The sequence below is a fragment of the Phaenicophaeus curvirostris genome, chromosome 9, assembly GCF_032191515.1.
Source record: "Phaenicophaeus curvirostris isolate KB17595 chromosome 9, BPBGC_Pcur_1.0, whole genome shotgun sequence".
Lineage (NCBI taxonomy): Eukaryota > Metazoa > Chordata > Aves > Cuculiformes > Cuculidae > Phaenicophaeus > Phaenicophaeus curvirostris.
In genome coordinates this window covers 11,910,421-11,931,799 of record NC_091400.1, presented here as the reverse complement: position 1 = coordinate 11,931,799, position 21,379 = coordinate 11,910,421, and the positions used below count along the sequence as shown (strand labels likewise).

General features: G+C 44.5%; 1 protein-coding gene across 4 annotated transcripts in view; it reads right to left on the bottom strand.

The window, feature by feature from the left end:
* TACC2 (transforming acidic coiled-coil containing protein 2) overlaps positions 1-21,379 on the bottom strand; it is a 140,357-nt gene that overhangs the window by 34,074 nt on the left and 84,904 nt on the right. For all 4 annotated transcript variants that reach the window (XM_069864098.1, XM_069864096.1, XM_069864097.1 and 1 more), the window contains one exon: positions 8,700-8,857. In XM_069864098.1, coding sequence (XP_069720199.1) covers positions 8,700-8,857 — 158 coding nt within the window. The remainder of the gene's footprint in view (positions 1-8,699; positions 8,858-21,379) is intronic.

Genomic DNA, 21,379 nt, shown 5'->3' with positions numbered 1-21,379 from the left:
ATACTTCCATAACATGCTAACTATGCCAAATACCAGAAAAAAACAAACACCATCATTTTAATACTCCTGTTTTTTTACTGTTATCAGGAGTTCCCAGAACTGTGGCAGAGCTCCCACACAGTGAATTCCCTGTGAGCTGACTGGTGCTTCAGCAGCGACACTTAAGTTCTGTTTCCCATGTGCTATTTTTACCAGTTTCCCAGAGGAACATGGCTTTCTCTCACAACCCATCAACACTGCTCCTCTTTCTGTCCCGAGTAATCAATATATGCCTCTTTGACCTCGTAATTCCAAGTTTATAACGAGATATGAATCAGTGAGAACTTCATATGAAATAATTATGGTAAAGGTAAGAAAAGCAGTCAATTACAGCACTGTACAAACATCCTCAAGTTGAAAATCTTCCTTGAAGAAGACCAGTAGAAGCTCCATAAGAATGACTTTAAAGGGATTTTTCAAAGCGTAGTTCTAATTCAGTGATGAAAAGAAATTTTACGGAGAAAATTACATGCTAAAAGTGTGAACAAGCAGCTTTTAACCATAATTAAAAATTTGCTTATTGAATGGAGTCCTAAAAAGAGTTCCAGAAGTCTCTAGACTGGGGATATAACAATAGGATTGGACAAAGCAGAAAAATATACAGCATGTATCAAGAGAAGTGGAAAAAATATAGGTAGGAAAGGACTAAGATGATCGTCCTTTCTGCCCTCCCATTCACACTGAAATGTCCCTGGAGGTGTTCAAGGCCAGGCTGGATGGGGCTTGGAGCCCCTGATCCAGTGGGAGGTGTCCCTGCCCATGGCACGGGGTGGAACTGGATGGGCTTTGAGGTCCCTTTGAACCCAAACCATTCCATAATTCTGTGTTTTACACTTTTTGCATATGGCTTGTTCCTGCTGTCATTGTGCTGTTCTCTATCCGAACGTCCCATTCCCCTCTGCCCATGTGTGCGTGACCCAGTCAGGGATTCAGAGACCCAGGAAACCTCTTCTCCAGCTCCCAGCCCAAGCAAGGGTAAACCAGCTCCAAGCTCTCACTAACCCGTCCAGGAGCAAAGAGCCCCAGTGTTGCCTGTTGAAGCTGTGCTGAATTCTTCATCTCGTCAATTGTTTTAATTACACAATTATGAGGAAAAATAGTCAAGCAAAAATGAATGCTTATCTAATCCTTAAATGATTCCAGAGACATTTCTACACATCTTTTCCATTCCAACCTTGACATGTTTTGTGAAGTACTTCCCACTTTGCTCAGCTATATTCATTAACGTTGTTCATAAAAGTGATACCGACAACCAATAATTACATTTAGTCAGGAGCTATAAAAGGATTAAGAACAGGAAAAAAAAATTCCTTTGTTTGAGGGGAAATTATATGTCTACAAAGAGATTACAAGAGTTATCATTTATGGATGTAGAGGACAGAAAGGGTTCAAGGCAACTGGACATGTTTCCCAAAGTAGCACCTAAGAGTGGCACCACGGATTTCCAGAGGTTGGCAAAGCAATGACAGCTGCACAGTCTCTCTTTTAAGACTGTGGAGGTTTAATGCAGTACATCAATTAAAGTAGTATTTGAATGTGTTTTTTCTGCTAAACAAATGCTGATAACGTGGCAGTACTGCAGGACAGTTTATTTTCTCCTTATTCTCTGCCAGGTTGGTTTCAGCCTGGCTGAGTGGTCACAGAATCACAGAATAACCAGGTTGGAAGAGACCCACCGGATCACCGAGTCCAACCGTTCCTACCAAACACTAAACCATATCCCTCAGCACCTCGTCCACCCGTGCCTTAAACACCTCCAGGGAAGGTGAATCAACCACCTCCCTGGGCAGCCTGTTCCAGTGCCCAATGACCCTTTCTGTAAAGAATTTTTTCCTAACGTCTAGCCTAAACCTCCCCTGGCGGAGCTTGAGGCCATTCCCTCTTGTCCTGTCCCCTGCCACTTGGGAGAAGAGGCCAGCACCCTCCTCTCTACAACGTCCTTTCAGGTAGTTGTAGAGAGCAATGAGGTCACCCCTCAGCCTCCTCTTCTCCAGGCTAAACAACCCCAGCTCTCTCAGCCGCTCCTCATAAGGCCTGTTCTCCAGCCCTTTCACCAGCTTGGTTGCTCTTCTCTGGACTCGCTCCAGAGCCTCAACATCCTTCTTGTGGTGAGGGGCCCAGAACTGAACACAGTATTCGAGGAGCAGTCTCACCAGTGCCGAGTACAGAGGGAGAATAACCTCCCTGGACCTGCTGGTCACGCCGTTTCTGATACAAGCCAAGATGCCATTGGCCTTCTTGGCCACCTGGGCACACTGCTGGCTCATATTCAGTCGGCTGTCAACCAACACCCCCAGGTCCCTCTCCTCCAGGCAGCTTTCTAGACAGACTTCTCCTAGTCTGTAGCACTGCATAGGGTTGTTGTGCCCCAAGTGCAGGACCCGGCATTTGGCCTTGTTAAACCTCATGCCATTGGACTCAGCCCAGCGGTCCAGCCTGTTCAGATCCCTTTGCAGAGCCTCCCTGCCCTCCAGCAGATCGACACTTCCACCCAGCTTAGTGTCGTCCGCAAACTTGCTAAGGGTGCACTCAATGCCTTCATCCAGGTCATTGATAAAGACATTGAACAGGGCTGGACCCAGCACCGAGCCCTGGGGAACCCCACTTGTCACTGGCCTCCAGCTGGATTTAACACCATTTCCCACCACTCTCTGGGCCCGGCCATCCAACCAGTTTTCCACCCAGGAGAGTGTGCGCCTGTCCAGGCCAGAGGCTGACAGTTTCTCAAGCAGAACGCTTTGAGAAACTGTGTCAAAGGCTTTGCTGAAGTCCAGGAAGACCACATCCACAGCCTTTCCCTCATCCAGCAGCCGAGTCACTTGGTCATAGAAGGCGATCAGGTTAGTCTGGCAAGACCTGCCTTTTGTGAACCCATGTTGACTGGGCCTGATCACCCGGTTCTCTTGCATGTGCTTCATGATAGCACTCAAGATCACCTGTTCCATGACTTTCCCTGGCACTGAGGTCAGACTGACAGGCCTGTAGTTTCCTGGGTCCTCCCTGCGGCCCTTTTTGTAGATGGGCACAACATCAGCCAGCCTCCAGTCCAGTGGGACTTCCCCAGTCTTCCAGGACTGTTGGAAGATGATGGAAAGGGGTTTGGCCAGCACATCCGCCAGCTCCTTCAGTACCCTAGGGTGAATCCCATCCGGCCCCATAGACTTGTGACTGTCCAGTCGGGCTAGCAAGGCACTGACCACCTCCTCTTGGATCATGGGAGCCTCATTCTGCTCCTCTAGCTCCTGGGTTTGTACACAGACGGAACGACCCTCCTTACGACTAAAGACTGAGGCAAAGAAGGCATTAAGTACCTCAGCCTTTTCCTCATCCCCTGTTACTGTTGTCCCTTCTGTGTCCAATAGGGACTGTATGGTCTCCCTAGTCCGCCTTTTATTATTTATATATTTGTAGAAAGATTTTTTGTTATCTTTCACTGACTTGGCCAATCCAATTTCTAGCTGAGCCTTAGCCCTTCTGATTTTTTCCCTACACAATCTCACTTCCCTCCTGTAGTCCACCCAAGAGGTTTGTCCCTTCTTCCAGAGGCCATAAACATTTCTTTTCTTCTTGATATCCCTCAAGATCTCTCTATTCAACCAAGCTGGCTTTCTCCCCTGCCGGCTTTTTTTCCGGACCACGGGGACGGCTTTCTACTGAGCTGCTAGGACCACCCCTTTGAAGAGCTCATTAATAGGAGTGGATTTGCCAGCTGAGCTGCTGCTCACTGCACTGGGACATCTGTGGCGGGGAGTCGGAGTGTGCCGTGGAACCCTGGAATTAGAGTGATCCATGCACTGAACACTGGGATGGGAACGGGAAAGGCTGAATGGGAATACATTACAATAAACACCGGCACAGCTCTAGTACGTCAGCGAGTACAAATGTAGGTCAGCACAGAATAAACAGCATCCGAACAAGAAATCGGCTGCAATTATGCTCTGTTTTCATTCTAGCATGTGCCAAAGGCCTCGATAGGATTGAGGCTCCTTGTTCAAAGTCAGCACAAACACGCATTTAAATAAACTAAACGAAACCAGTGCCCTGCAGGACTGGGCTGTAAATCACAGGCATGGTGGAGCAGAGAGCAGGGACGCATTGCAGCCACAAAGAGAATGTCCAAGGCTTTCCAGCTGCTCCAAGCACAACAGCATTCACATTTGGTGTGCTCCACACAGCGTAGAGCTTTAATCTTCTCTAATTGCTCATTTTACAACTTCCTGCTAATCAAATTCTTCACTTAGAGTATAGATTTCTGCAGAACAGTGCTTGATGCACTACTGTAATTTATCATTTCCTTATGAAGCAGTATGTGAAGCTGTCTCAGAAAACATGGCTTTTGGTGGGACTGGAATGCTGCTACTGGACTCCTCTGGCATTACAACCAAAATGGCTCTGTACAAGTAATGAAGAAATGCTGGAGAGGCAGATATAACCAGTACTCGCTATCCAAAAACCAACAGGGCATCATTACTACAAGGAGATAGGAAATGCATTGTTTCCTGACATTAACAGCCTGTTCAGAGACCAGGGTCATTTGTCCTTTTACACCACAGAATGAAGCAAATTGGTATCACCAACTACAGTATTTCATTAAAATGCAGTTTGATCGCACAGGGACACAGTACTACACGAGGCAGGAAACTTAAGGCAGGACTCGCCTTAAAGGGAAGCCAGCACAAGATTTTAAATCAGGTTGAAGCCGTTCATTTGTGCTGATGGTCACAAAAGCATTCCAAGAACACTAGCAATAGCAGAGAAACCTAAGTTGCCACAACAAACAGGCAATTCCCTCTCATTTCATTAATCAAAAAAGAAAGTCCCGGTTCTGCTCCTTCCAGAATTCCACAATATCTGATTTCAGAACTCTTTGCCCAGATCAGGTATGAAAACCAAACCCAAACCAAAAAACAACAACAAAAGGTCTAAGACTTCTGGTATCTGGATGATGAGACTTCTCAACGGGAGCCGCATGATGTATGTAGTGCTTGGCATTTTCCCCTGCTTCCTATTATGGCAGAATTAAAAGTTGCTAGAACGATATGATGACTGTTTGCATTAATAAATAAATTTCTGTTGTTAGTATCAACAAAAAGGAAACACAAAAAATCTTTTCTAGTCAACTAGAGGAATCCTTTTTATGTGCATTATAAAATACTCAGATTTTGGTAGAACCTCAGACGCCAGTAAAGCATTTTGTTATGAATAACGAAAATGTATTAAGAAGCTAAAAGGAAAAATATTTTAAGACAGCTAGAAGTACTTTGTATGTTTTAAATTCCAACTAATTCCTCCAATGGTGGAGCTGTGCTGTATGATAGGGTGGCTGAGTGCTTTGCTCTTTGTCAAAGTATCTCTAAAAGAGTGGGAAGCCCATAGCCTCGATGCTGCTGAGCTGGAAGCAAACTGGAACACAATTTTGAAAGGCTTAGAAACAAAATTTAACCAGATCTAAGATAGCAAACACAGAAGAAATTAAATTCTAGTTGTTTTCTAGAAAAAAGTAAAGAGAAACCCTTGGAAAATGCATCCAATGTGCACTCATGTCCTCCCCTTCCGTGCAGTAACACCGTGGACCAGCCCACATTGCACATGGGAATGGCAATATGGAACACTAGAAACCCTGAAATAGCTTATTTCAAGTTCCTGCTTGTTATGGGATGCCTTTGAACCTATAAAATCAATTAGTGGTGCTTTTATAACTGTAAAAACACTTCTGCCAATTATTCTGAGAGAAAAGTTGAGATGCGAAGTTTATTTTCGGTTTTCCTGTGTCAGGCTTCAAGATGAAAAAAACGGAAAAAGAACATTTTCCTACCAAACACTTTATTTTTCGTCTGGGCCAGTATTTCTCTAGAGGAAAGCTTGGCCTCAATTTCCCTGGCACAAGACAGACCTGAATGCGGGTCTCCCATATCTTGAGCAGTGAGTGGTAACGCACAGAGGGGACCCCAGCACTCACATCTCCCCTGTGTGCATCATCCAAATTCAGTAATTAACTGGGAGAGGTGGCAGAAGAAATGCTCCTGTCTGGCAGGAATCCCTGGACAGAAACAGGAGGTGTTTGAGAAGAAGGGCTTGGGACACTTTCTGGTGCTCAGATGGCTGGAACAAGGGACAGGAGAACATTGCTATGAGGAGCTGATAAGACAGGCAATAATAATTAAAAATACTACCGATATAATAATAAAATTTTAAAAAAACACCCTGAAATTCTTTTTCCTTGAGAATATAACCTATGTTCCTCACCACAAAAAGCATTTACAGAGGAACAGAAGGGTTCATTACTGACATTTGTGGAGTTCAGAGGTAGCTTCCATATAGGCTCCGTTACTCTTCTTCCCCTCCAGACTCCCCTCTTCTGCTCTGCTGATGATGAACTGGAGCCACACAGCAGGTTTTACCCCACCAGGAGCTGGCACAAACCCAGGGTGAGGCCTGCTCGGTTTCACTTTCATCGTATTTATTGAGTTAGCATTGAAGTCAACCTAATTAAAAACTCTCCTGTTGGCTTTCCAGCAGTGGGGTCCAGCTGCTGCACTAATGATATCATGCAGCATAACTACAACCATCTGCATATGTAATTATTGTCAGATAGAGATGAAATAATCCTTTCAAAAGCTTCATATCCCTCCTCCTTCCACCCAAGCACATGCACCATCACCAACCTCTCGCAGAAGACAAAGCTGTGCAGCTGGTGAACCAGAAACCCATCTGGACATTGCTGCCTCTCCCTGTGTGTGTGCCAGGCTCTCCGGCTGCCCATATTCCTTATTCCTCTTTATCGAAACCTATTTATTTAGTTGTATGGTACCAACAAGGAGCTCCGCTTCAACTGCCCATAAACCCCGAGTAAGGGACTCATTCTCTCTGCATGCAACTACGTGCATAACCTATGAGGTCAGCAAACTACCAGATAACTGCTGCTCACATGCTTTATGAAGTACAAGACGTCTAATTGTTCATGTTTCTGAAGAGGTGTGCAAACACCTCAGCCATAGCCTCAGTACTGTTAATTTCATAGAATCCTAGGATGGTTGGGTTGGAAGGGACCTCAAAGCCCATCCAGTCCCACCCCCTGCCATGGGCAGGGACACCTCCCACTGGATCAGGGGCTCCAAGCCCCATCCAACCTGGCCTTGAACAGCTCCAGGGATGGGGCAGCCACCACTGCTCTGGGCAACCTGGGCCAGGGCCTCCCCACCCTCACAGGAGGACATTTCTCTTAAGGTCTCATCTCAATCTCCCCTCTTTCAGCTGAAAACCATTTCCCCCTCGTCCTATCCCTGTACTTCCAGATAAAGAGCCCCTCCCCAGCTTCCCTTCTTCTAGAGATGTCCAAAACAAATGAATGCTTTGTGTTGCCCTCCTACAGTTGGATTTTTTCTGCATTACACATCTTCCTTCCCTCACATAAATTACCCTGTTTTATAATCCTTGCATCGTTTTGGGCTGCTGAATACAGCTCTCTCAATTTGTGGGAACTTGCTTCCCATGGCCAAATCATATCTGCAAATTAAATGTTTTCATCTCTGCCATCCGATGGCCTCCAATCTAGCCCACACTGGCGATGAACAGATCTATTCCACTCCTTGTTCTCCTTCAGTAACATCTGAAAGAAAGGAGGGGGAGATCTGGGATGTAGGGAGACAGGGATCACATGTGCCAGGGAAGCACGTGTGTAATCAAGGGTTTGAAGATAATCTACTGCTGTAATTAAAACCACACTCCAATCCTGTTCAGCATATGTCCCCTTTTGTTCTCTCAGCACTTATTTTGTAACCATTAGATTACAAAAGATCAGCAAAAGGAAAGAAGACAGAGGATGAGTGATGTCGTTTGCTACAACAAAGAAAGAACTGTAACAGCAGAAAAGAAAAAGCATCAGGATGTCTCACTATTTTATTTTTATCTGGTGGAATTGCTTTGTTGAACATCCTTCTAGCTTCTCAAAAACTGATTAAATAAATGAGGATCTTAAGCAGTATTCCTTAATAACTCCCAGAAATGTATTAGGCAGCTCAAGACATTTGCAAGACTTATTTGTCACTGTCCTAAAGGCTTAAATCACAGTTGGGCAGCCTTTATAATGCACACACCAGCCACTGCTTTGCCCATTGCTACATACAGCTGCTTCTACAGTGGACACAGGAGCTTCAAACCACTGCCCAGCAATCACAGACTCATGGGATAGTTTGAACTAGAAGGGATCTTAAAGCCCATCCAATTTCAACCCCCCCGCCATGTGCAGGGACACCTCCCACTGGATCAGGGGCTCCAAGCCCCATCCAACCTGGCCTTGAACACCTCCACGGATGGGGCAGCCACCACTGCTCTGGGCAACCTGTTCCAGGGCCTCCCACCCTCACAGGAAAACATTTCTTCTTAAGATCTCATCTCAATCTCCCCTCTTTCAGCTGAAATCCATTTCCCCTTGTCCTATCCCTGCACTCCCTGATCCAGAGCCCCTCCCCAGCTTTCCTGGAGTCCCTTTCAGTATTGAAAGCTGCTCTAAGGTCCCGCCACAGCCTTCTCTTCTCCAGGCTGAAGAAACTTCCAAGAAATATTTTATGAGCATAATTTCCTTGCCTATGCCAATACAGACACCTCCCTGCAGCTTCCCCTTCCCCAGGCACTTGTCCCACTCATCGCGTGCTTGTTACCTGTGTCTTCCACGGGCAGCTGGGGTTTTATTTCTTGTTCTGCTCCGTCTGCTACAACTGCTGCTGCTGCTTCGGGGGGTGGCTGTGGGGGCGAAGGTGGTGCCTTTACCGGTGTAGTGGACTCTGGGGTCTCAAATGCTTCTTCAGAGTCAGAGCTCCTAGTGAAAACCAAATGAGAGACTGATGAGCACAGTGAAGGTTCACGTTGGCAGGTCATACTGGGAAACGCAGGGCTTGCTGAGCTGATGGCACAGACCTCAGTTATCAGGCTATCTCTGCACTTCCCAAAGGAGATTTTACATCACAGTATGGTTTCCAGAGCAAAATATGGCTATGGTCTTCTTCATATGTCAGTATTTACGTCACTTAAGACTTCTTTGTGTTACGAAAGTGAACACATACTAGGAAATAAATCCTACAAAGCCTGCTTTCCAGTGTGAAGGAGGCTGAACCTCACAGCCAGCAGCACTGACACCCTGGTGTTAGCTTCCAAAACTCTCCTTAGCACAAGAGTTCCTACAGCAACTATAATAAATTAAAAGAATCTCCGGAAGACATTTCATCACTCCATGAAAAACCCTAGATGAAACAGCACCAAATTCCTGTGTGTGCTCCTACAGGTGAGAAAACAGACATGGAGATACCAGAGGTGCAGCAAATCTTTGGGCACCCCCTGCTCCCACAGAAACGCTGCGTTCTGGTTTTAGCAGAATTTTACCATAAACCTTGTCAAACGGTGAGTGTATGGCAGTGTAACACAAAATACGTGGAGTCCTGGTAGCATCAGTAATTCTTTTCTAGCACCTTACACTCACACAGGCACAAAAACCCAGGAAGATGACAGCAGCACTCAACATGGAGCCAAGAAAACGGAACACAAGCATGAAAGTCAGCAACTGTACGAAATTATCGGTAACTGAAGTATTAAGTGAAGATCTAAACCACAGAAGGACGCACAATTTGCTCTTACAACTGAAAGCCTTCAGAAACTGTCCCGCTCGATCTGAAAACTATAGATCTTATTAGTTTTTAAACCAAATGGAGACCATGCTTTTAAATACCTCTTCTTGAAGCCCTTTTTGTGAAACAAGGGATGCAGTGGCAATGGTGTCACATTTAATATACACTGAATACACATACAATGAACATTCAGTAAGCATTTCTGTTGGTCAGATGCAGGTTTTCACTGCTAGTCTGTAATAAAGTGAATTGAACATGACAGTCTCCTGAAGGACAGGACTGACATGCCTATTCCCAGTGACTCCGCACGGCTGTGGTCTCCACAGCTCCTCACAGCTGTCTGCACTCCACATGCCAGTGCAACAGGGTCAAATTTTGCCATTGACTGAAAAGCCATTTCATGCCCCAGAAGCACTCCACAAGCCATCCTGAATTGAGGACCCTCCTCATTTTGTTCGAATTAACAGATAACTCAGAGCTGCCAGATTCTGTCTAGTTCCTCAAAGCTCATCATTATTTTAAGCAGCTCGATGTCAGGAGAAGGGCAAGTGCAGGATTTGCATTCCATTACATTTGCCTAAATCCATCACAGCATGAAGTCTTTGGTGAGATTGGGAAGAAAAGACCCCGATGTCACCCCTGATAGCTTGAGGAGCACAGCAGACCTGATTCTCCCCAGCTGCCTCCGTGGAATCCTGATGAGAGCCCCCACCTCTTTACACACCATTGGGATACCCACCACAGCCCAGAGCCAACCCCTGCCTCATCACCTCTAGCCCCATGCAAAGCAAAAATCTGCCAGCCGGCTATTAACTTTGGATGTTTGCCTTACTTGGGGATTGTTGGAGATGGCTTTTTTCTCCCCCAACTTATGTCACTGCCTGGGGAAGTGTTCAAAAATAGCATGCCTGGCTTTTGATGACATCTATGGCTGTGGCTTCTCCTTAGTGTCATTGCTTGAACCATAGCCATTGATCAGCCCACAGAACAGTTAAACTAGGAGAGGTAGGCTGCAGCATTTTAAATCACATCTCTTCAAAGCTGCACCATGTTTGTATGTTCAAAATATTTCAAGCTTAAGAACGGCTGCAAACAAAGAGGTCCTGTAAATAAAGCTGCACAATGTGTATGCAATTAAATAATGCTTTCTCCTCCTTCCATAGAGCCGCTCCAGGCAACTTTTAAGTTGAAGAATCAAGGAGATAGAAAGTCGTGTCATATTTTCCGAGAACAGAGGTATTTCTTGTGTCATGAAAATAAACCTAGAAAGTTATCATCTAACCCAGCAGACTGAAAGGCAATTCGTATCCCTCATGCTTTCACGTAATTGTGCTGTACTTAATTCATGTTTTACTCTTCATTTCTAACTGAAAGTGTTGCTCTGTAATGCTGAAACAATAACATCTGGACTCCAAACTGTCTGTATAGCACACGTAACATATACAGTAAATATATAGGTATAAGTAATAGAACTGAAACTGGAAAAACCCTCTGTTTTCACGTCCTACTCATATTTGTCACTGCTTTGTTCAACTGGCTCAATGTGTCCTCTGTGTCCTCCTTTATCCAAATGACGGGAAGGCTGTGCACATTTATTTCCCTTTTAAACAAGCTGCTTTGCTTTACTTGCTGACTTCCCTGGATGAGGTGGGCCTAAGCGTTTCATAGAATCATAGAATAACCAGGTTGGAAGAGACCAACCGGATCATCGAGTCCAATCTGTTCTTTGCTGCTTACTCTAAGAGCCTCCACACTGGAGAACCTCCCCCACCTGTGGAAAGCAGTTATGGTGCCAGAGCTCCAGCACAAAGCTTTCTTTGCTAATATTTAATAATTCCCAAAAGATTCCAAGGCAAGGCTTCTAATTTTCATCTGCCCCTCTCCACAACCAGCAGGAGAATCAAGTAAGAACTGCCTTAACTGTAACCCAAGTGCTGTGGAGTTTGTGATGAGAAACAATTGAGCTGGTATTTGATTAAGAAATATGATGGGAAGATCAACACCAGAAAAACATTCCTTGTCACAGCCTGGGCTGTGGGAGAGAGCACAATGCCTGGAAGCACACGCTAGGACCACGCTCCAAGGTCTGCATTACATACATCCTGGAAAAATTACACCATGATCAGTTTATCTTAGTGAAAATACAGATGGTCCCTCTACTTACGATATGTTTTTAAGACTACAAAACTGCAAGAAAAGCTTTTCCCAGAACAACACGATTTCCCATGGAAAGGAAATTACATACTTCAGCCAGTTCTGTTCATAATGTCTTTTCTCTGAGAAACACAGGGGATACGCAGAACAACACAAATGACACTGCTGTGAAGTCCATGATGTAAAACCGATTGCAAGTGGTGATTTCCATGAGAATCAGCACCGATTCAGAGCTGCACAGACAGCATCCACTGCGGACCCAGCTGTGGGCAGGCTCTCACAAAAGGAAGAGCCCCTGTACCATCAACAATGTCATTTCCTGAAGCTCCAGCCAAGGATGAAGCAGGAAGAGATGGGACACTTGGGTTTGGAGATGGAGAACCAATCTGCTGGCCCAGCTCATAGCATTGTGGAGACTCAGAGTCTGAGTCTGCAGGACTGGTCTGTGGGGCAGGGATGAAGTAAAAGTTAGAGGAAGGAACACATATTCATGCATTCATTTTGTCAGCTCAGGTTATTAATGGGAGTTCACCTTTATAGCATGTCATATCTTTCTGTCTGTATCCTTTGGGGTTTGTACATAACAGGCAAAAAATGTATAAATTGTAGAAGCTACAAAATGATTAGGTGATAGTAATGGAGTACAGAATGTTCTTTCAGTCCACTTCTTTCATCTCCCTTCCCTAATGACAGCCAGTGAATAGTAAATACAACATGTACAGATGGGATTAAGAAGCAGGGGAGAAGCAAGAAATGCAAGAACCATACTGGACCAACACAGATCTGGCAACTGCACATCAATCTGCGGAGCTGGAACACTCCCATTCTCAGCTGGACACCCAGAGGTCTTGGCCAGCCTGTTACATGAATCTCCAGAGGAAACACTGAAAGGAGTCACCATGGCTGACTTCTCCTCCTTTGGCCTTGTGGAAATCCAGCCTCAGAAGTCACATTACTGTTCTTTGTAAACCTCAGGTGCTTATAATGTTAAGTCCTCCCTGGTTTCAGTATGAAAACTTGCCTTTTTATCACTGCTGCTGGAAACTGTTCAGTAAGTGAGAACAAGATTTCTTCGTTCCGATGCCTCTCCTCACTGTTTGCCCTCTTCAGGCACAACAGTCTCTGAGGTCATCCCTGTTGGCACTTGGAAATCTGATCCATTAAAAAAGCAGTTCGCAACAGAGCTGTGGCCTCCAGCCATATCGGATGATACTGAAAATGCCTCATTACGACTGGCTAGAGCTGCGGTTCAAGGGGAAAAGAGCTGCCCAATTACATACATCACAAATCCACACCGGAGTTACCTGCAGAGCTGTTTCCTTAGGCCTGAAGAATCAAATGACAAACAAGAGCACACAGAGCACATGCGTCTGTTACCAGGATATCACACAATGCCCAGTTCTCATAGTGAGGGTTCTGTGTCCCAGAGGGACTCGTAGGACTCACCCAGATGGGGTGTCTAAAGCCGTGTGCTGGGAGGACCCAGCAAACACCACCGTGCTGGTCACAAGCACTACCTGTGGCAACACCTGAAGTCAATGCACAGGTTCCATCAGACCTGGCTTTCCAAAGCAATGGTGACTGCCACATCATACACTTAAGGTATAAATTTCACATCAGCACTTACTGAACATTTTTTGAACCATGAAAAAAATCTAAATCAGAAAAGGAGAAAAAAGGCAACCTCTTACAATGTTCAATTTAGTGCTGAAGATGAATTTCGGTTTTCATTCCTCTAAATCCCATTGGGAGATAAGCTGGAAATAAAAGGGAGGGATGAGCTCTGCACTCTCACCTCCATCAATCATTTCCAGGGATGATCCTCATAAAACCCACATGAATAATTCAGGTCTGGTTTACTGCCGAGATCGGAACCGAGGATGCAGGGCTGCCTGTGTACTTCTGAGGTCAATTTTATTTCAGGGTCCCTAAGGAGGCACAGACACTGCACTGGTGAGAGCCACACAGACCAAGCTAAGGAGACACTCAGTAACTTCAGGCTCTAGAGTTTCTAAAGCCACAGAAGGAAGGAGCTCAGAGACGCACATTAATTTCACTTAAAGGTCTTCCACTGTAAACAGGCTGATAAAACCCTTTAAAAGGCGGGGGGGTAGAACTACATGATCTTTAAAGTTCCTTCCAAGCTAAACCATTCTCCGAATCTATGAAATTTTCCTGGTGCCATTTTCAGTGGTTAAGCTGATCTTTCAGGATAGATATTTAAAAAAAAAAAATCCACCAAGATCAGAACCACTCAAAAAGAACAACTCTGAGGCGGGATGTTTCAGCAATAGATCTCTCCAGCTCTGCCACTGAACTGCTGCAGGCAAACAGCCTTGGCCACTTCACTCCTGCATTCACTTCACGTCTGCCTCACCCACTCAGGCTGAGGTCTCTCAATGGCACGAGCAGCATCTTGCTGTGGATATACACATAGTCCAAGATGGGGAAAAGGAGTGGTCAGCACACATTGTATTTGAGGTTTTTTTTCCTTCTGTCATATAAAATACAGTAACAAACAATCTCCTAGAATGCATCTCATGGTATCACTCCTATTGCAGTTAGGCGGCTTTGTAATACAGACAATCTGTTGGTTTGTTTGGGTTTTTTTTCCCACCTTTTTCTTTTTTTTTAAATTTTTTTTAATTTTTTTTCCCTCAGACTCGTACAATTGCCATTCTGGATCATAATTCAAAATCACCAAGGAGTCCACATGGGAATTATTCTCCTGAAATTAGCACTTCAGGCCAGCAGCCGTTAGCTGACCCGAGGGCCTACTCACAAGGACCACGAATATTCTATTATCATTACAACAAAAGGTCATTTTTCCATCCCAGCACTAGGTTAGGATAAGAGCAAAGTGTTGTCAGCTTTGTATGCTATCATTTTTGTACGGTATTTGCCTACTCAGTGACTTCTAGCTAACCTGACATCCCACGTTAATGAGCTTCTTTTAGCATGACAGTCGTTTGTTATGTCATTGTTCACCAACGTGTTTTGAATATGAAACATCATTACAGATTTTAGATTCCTGTTTTCAACGGTATGCATTTGCAACACATAGAAAACAGATAAAATGGCAGATTCATCTGGTTATCTTAGTTACCAGATATTAATATTTGGTATCAAATTTGATTTGCTATCAAACCTAGCATCCAAGGATCTGTTAAACGCATTGTATTGAAAAACAACCCAAATATAAAGGGTGACAGACATCAACCTAACAATGTTTCCTCTTCTCTGTAATAAAATATACCATTAAAATGATAGAACTCTTCAAAAGGATTCACCAGCACAGAACTTTGCCCAGAGCAAAAAGCCAGTGACCTTCGCCTCACAGAGCTAAAGGGTCGGTGACATCTCTGGGACTGCTGAAAGCCATCTGCCCTGCTCCCTCTGAACCCGTGGGGAACGTCCTCAGCGCTGGATTTGCAGCTTACACCGAGCCAGGAGCTGGGGGAGGACGGTCATGTCACTTACATGTCACCAGACTCCATTTACAAGGCAGTTCCTTTAGGGACCCATTTCGGACCATTAACTATTACTGGACTTCTCTCCCACTGCTGTAACAGGATCACCTACCCTATGATTAAATAAATTCACAACAAGCCTGTATCATGAGGAGACAAAAAAGAAGAAAGGCATGCTGAGAGGGAAACAGATCACCAACCTTGCCCTCGGCTCCCATCCTGCTCCTGCTGGCCAGACACCTCTGTCCTGCCAGAATGCTGCTACTGGTTTGCGCACAAGATGAGAATTAAGCCTTGCAAATAGAATAAAATAATGTTTGGTACCCGCAAGGTGGCCAAGGAAAACCAGAGGGTGTTGGGCTCCGAGGGTCTGCTCCAGGGAAATGCAAAATGCCCCAGACTACACCAGAAGTGGGAATTCACAGCTTGCCTCCACTGACTCCATTCTAAGCAAGCCCAGCACCTCATAGGGCAGCACTTTGGTCTGCTCTCTGATGTGCACCATGCATGTACACAATATGTAGAATACACGTACCAAAAAAAGGTGATTACACTACCTGCACTGTTATATTGGTGCCATGGTTTATAGGTTTCCAGTTTGCAAAGCCTGACCATCAAAATCAAAGCCGGGATTATGTCATCTTAAATCATAACACTGGAAAATAACGTAGCGTGACTTCACAACACTCCTCACCACTGACCTAGTGATCTTCTCTCTCCAGTTTTACTTTAAAACTGGGTATGGCTCAATCAGAAACAGGTATAACTACCGCTTCTGTAATCACAGCAAATTAAAATGATTTTATAGAAGCAATCCATGAACCGGGATGAAGTTAATTTCCTATGTATCTTCATTCTTTACCCTGCTATCTTTCTGACACATTAAAATCCTAACAAAAATAACATTGTAGGACAGAAAACCAGAAAGCTATGTTTTTTAAAAGGGTTTTTTTGCAAAAGTACACATCCAGTAAAAGTGCAGAGGCTTAAATAGGAATTATGTTTTGCCTTCATGGGTTTCTGCAGCAAAAGGAATATTCCACACAACAGTCCACAGTTTCAGCCTCAGCGTGGGTATCCTGCCTGACATCAGAGCAGGAGAAATGTCACATGTTCATTTTATGACCTGAGCTGCGCTGCAGCACACCAGCATCCTTTGCAGCTCTCACTTAAGAATAAAGCTTTTAACAAATAAATCCCATTCTGCTGAAATGACAAAGACCTACTTTAGTGCAGCATAGTCCCACAAGAACTCATCTTGGCACAGATGTATGCAGAAAGCAGAGCAGGCACTCCTCTCCAGAACAGGATTTTAATATTATTTCAGCCTAAATATTCCTACAAGAACCATGGAAAATGTGGCTTTCCAGAAAAATAATCACTATTCCATCAAAGGTGATACCTCCTGGCCCATAAGTGATGTGCCCTGAGAAGCACAAGGTTTAACATAGAGACAAGAGGAGGAAGACCATTCTGCACCATGCTCAGAAGCAGCTAGAGTCACTTCCCTACTGGGTGCAATTTCTGTGCATCCAGTCCTGCCCCAGCACATCTCTTGCAGTTCATAGAATCACAGAATGGATTGGGCTGGAAGGGACCTCAAAGCCCATCCAGTCCCACCCCCTGCCATGGGCAGGGACACCTCCCATGGATTTGGTTGCTCCAAGCCTCATCCAACCTCACCTTCAACACCTCCAGGGATGGGGCAGCCACCACTTCCCTGGGCAACCTGGGCCAGGGCCTCCCCACCCTCACAGGAGAACATTTCTTCCTAAAATCTACTCTAAATCTGCCCTCTTTCTGATTTACACAAGAGTAAAATGATGCGAGAGGCTAAGTGTGGCTCAGTTAAACACTGCTGCTGGTGGAACTCTGCTGAAAGATGTCACTGTTCTTTTGATAACATTCAACCTCCAAAGTCAAGTCCTTGTGCAACTCACTGCCTACAACACAACAATCTGACCAACAATATCTAAAATAAAATGCCACAGTTTCTGCTTACAAACAATTATGTGGGACTTGAGCAACGGAAAATAATACTTGGCATATTATCCAAACCACACAGGTCAGTTTGGAAATGTCTTCTAGAATAGATTGAGTAAAGAAAACCCATAAGAATACCTTAAAACATTAATAACTTACTATAAAAAGGCCAATTTCTCCTCACAGGATGATTACATTTAGCGAACAGGATTAGAGCTGCAACGGAGGAGAATCAAAAGGGCATAATCATTTTAAAAATAATGTTGATCTTTGAGTTTTAACCTATTGTAGTTGCATTCTTTCTCCAACAACTGATACGGGAAGGAGGAATTATTTTTTTCCGGCTTTTTCTGCCTATTTACTCAGTGTTTTTGAGAGCATCTTGTGCACAAGCCAAATTCATACTCCCACAACAGAAGTAATTTCCTGCTTTTACACAGCAACCAGAGAGGAACATCTCAAGTTGTGGGGAGCCACATCTGAAGGAATAAACACCGAGGGATAGAACATGGCATACTTACAGAAGCACTTCAAGCTACTTAGAACATATTTATACCGGAATAAGCAAGAAGTTCCTCGTACTGCTTTAAATCACGCTAAATTTCTCCTTTTTAGCACTTTTCCTGTTATCTAAAATGTTTGGTTTTCAACACCAGTGATATAAATGGAAAACAAAATGAACTCAATCGTTTCTGACCAGCTTGCCTTCCCTTTTCCTGGCTCCAGCCTTAATAATGAAAATATCTCTGTTACAGAACCAGGACTCAGAACTGAAGCATTTCTTAATTCCTCTGCTCTTTTCACACAAATGCTTTATTCTCAGAGGAGCAACAGGAAAATACCATTTAATTAAAGGCACTCATCTTCAGACATCACAACGGCAAATAAACCAATGTGTTCCTAAATCACCAGAGGCTGTTAAATACTCAAACACATAAAGCTCTTCAGAGATGAAACAGTACAGATGGGGGATACTCTCATATCCAAGGCAGAAACCCAAAAATATAATCAGTTAATAAAATAATAATCCCAGTCAGTGCGGCATTTTGTTCACCCTTCTAGGATAGGGACTGGTGTTCGGGTCAGGAGTTGACATTTAAGTATTTAACACCCATGGCAAATACCTTTCCTCTGCCTTTGGTAAGAAAAATCTAAAGCTCTAATCCAAAGAACAACACCCTGTTGCCCATCTCCTCCGAAAGGTTCCATGTGCTTGTGGTCTCTGCCGTCAGCATCATGGCTTCAAGGGAAAAAGGATCAATAATTCATTGGGAGCCAGAGCCATAGGTCTGAAACGGCTTTGTTTATTGGAGCTATCTTTTCAATGCAGCAAGGCTTTCCTGAGCTGCATCTCTGCTCAAAAGCAGGACCCAGGGACAGAAAAGCAACTGTGAAGTGCAAAGATGAATACCTGACACCTGCGATCCCTGGAGGACCATCCTGAAAGGCACGGAGATCCGTGAAAATACTGAGATGTGGAAATCAGACTGTGCTGCTGTAGTGCTTATGGTCCTTCTTTCAGAAAGGAAATAAGGACTGCATGAAGGGTGGAGAAGGGAGGCAGGGAACCCCTTTGCTGAAAGGGAGAGAGGGGAGAAGAGTCCCTCTGCACCCATCCTGCTCCACGTTCTGCCTATGTCACCCTGCACAGCCTCTGTAGAGCTAGGCAGAGCTTTGTGCAGACCCTCACTAATCCTTATTCCTCCACTTCAGCCCATGGAGCAGCTACACAGAGAGAAACACGGGCAGGAAGCAATGGGAGCAGCAGACAAAAAAAAAAAATCTCAGCCTCCTAACAACATCTCTCAAAAGGCTACAACAGCATCAACTCCCGACTCCAGGGAGAGTGCGATCCTTCTGCTGCCATCCCAGCCCCATGCAGCTCTGGGAAGGTTCTCATTGACTTGAGCAGAGCTGTAGTTCTTCCTCTCCTGTGGTCACACTCCGTGCTGCTCCAGCTCTCACACAATGAAAGTGTCCCTTGAGGTCTCTGCTGCATGAACGCCCAGCTGAGGAAATTGCTGACTCAACACAGCAGCAGGCCAGAAAAGCCATCCCCGATTCACAGTGGCACCTCAGCAGCTGGCACCCAGCTGTCCTGTCCACAGCCTTGTAAGGTGAGGAGCAACGCAGGTAAACCTTCCCTTCCAGGCTCCTTCTTTGGATGGGAGCAGTCCTGCGCTCGAGAAATTAAACAAAGGCATTCAAGTCCCTTGCTCATCCTCTCCCTCCTTTAGCACCAAACCCTTTTCCCAGCACAACAACGGACTCTTTCCTAATGATAGCAATGAATGGTTATTAACAAGACCAAAACACGTGGGGTTCTGTGCTGAAGGAAAGTCAAAAGCAGCGGCTTCTTTGATTCTAACTCTTATTAGGAGGCAGGGACAATCTGGTCCATACTTGCCTCTAGAAACGAGCTGCTTTTGTTTAGGAAAAAAAAAATCTTCTTAATTTGAACATAATTCTGCTTAATCAAAATAAAAGAAATTGAAAGGCCTGTATTTTCCCAAAGTTTGCTTTTCATCCCAACAATACAAATGGCCCCAGTTCTTCATATGGGAAGCAAGAGGCTTCCCGAGCACCCATTCATCTCGGCAGCAGAGGGAGAGGAGCTGTAGCAAACAGGACTGTGGGGACACAACACACAAAATCAAGAGAGATCTACAATTGTCCTCAGATATCTACAACTGCTTAAACCAAATTCAGTTCTCGTGCTCTATGTATGGACAGCGTACATTGCCAACTTCACTTTGGGTTCTGGAGCTGATGAAGTATCTCACTATCTTGTCTGGTATCACCATCAATGAAGGCTCTCTGGCCAAAGCATGCCTTAGGGGACATTTAAAAGCTCAGACTATGGAGGAAAAAGGTAACTAATTTAATTATTTGCCACATTAAACTGGCTTTCTGATGCTAATGGGAGTGCAAGATACGACAGCCACAGCCTGCTCCTCCATTTGGAGGGTTTCTTCAGAGCATTCAAGGATCTGAAGGAAAAGGACAGCTTTTTTTTCTTAGACATTTTTCTACAGTAAAAAATATGTTTGTTTGTTTCTTACAGCAAACATGCCCAGTTTTTCAACAAAAATGCAAGATGCATTGACATTCTAGTTATAATTAAAACCCTGCCTTTTGCAACGGAAAAGCCCGCTTACCTGGACTAAACAAGGCACTGGTTACACAGCTCAATCCTTACAAAGCATCAGAGGTGGGTAAGGAAACAATAAGACATGAGTAAATACAAAAGCTCTCCATATGTCTAAGGTCTGAAAACAAAGGAAGTGTGTTTATAATAGAAAGAACCACTTCTTCACGTACTATTATCACATTGTAGAAACATTAAAATCCCCCAGATCATTACCTTTTCAAACACACGGGACCAAAGAACATCTTTGATTCAAATTTAACAAGCAGTTCCTTTGGCTGCTGGGTCAAGGAAATCAAAAAGCAAAAGCAGAGAGGGGAACGGCTCTGACTGTAAGCAACAGCCACAAGGCATGTGCAGGAATGCCTTTTCATTCATGTTTTCACTACCTCGCATCAGTTTGTACTCTCCAATTTGCCCGTATGTCTTAATACATAATAGATGACAGGAGTTCCATTATGCATGGCAGAGGGCACACTATTCACTGTAGAGAGCTTTATAATATACACGTATTTGCCAGATGTGTGGTGTGCCTCACTAATAGAAAAGCGAGTGATTCTGGGGTCTTTTTACTCTGTTTTCAAGTCTAAACGTGACCTGCCTACTTCTGGTGACATATGTAGCAGTTGATATAACAGCCTCTCAAAGGAAGCGCTGTCACTGACTTCAGAGCTGAGATCCTTTGGACTCAAATAAGGGAGGCTGGAATAAAAGACAGGGGAGCCTGACAGAAGAATGTGCTTGTTACTTCTGGTCCATTTTCTCTTAAGTAAAAACGTCCCCACGCCTTCCAGCAATTCATCCTATTTAGTAGACAAATCTGGCAGACAGAGCGTGCACTCCTCATTGATGGGGATGCTCACTGATGGCTGTCGGTAAGAGGCAGAAGAAAACAAATCTATGTAGAATGCTGACAACAGGCAGAACTATCTGTCAGGGGATGACCTCAGACGAAATACCAACTC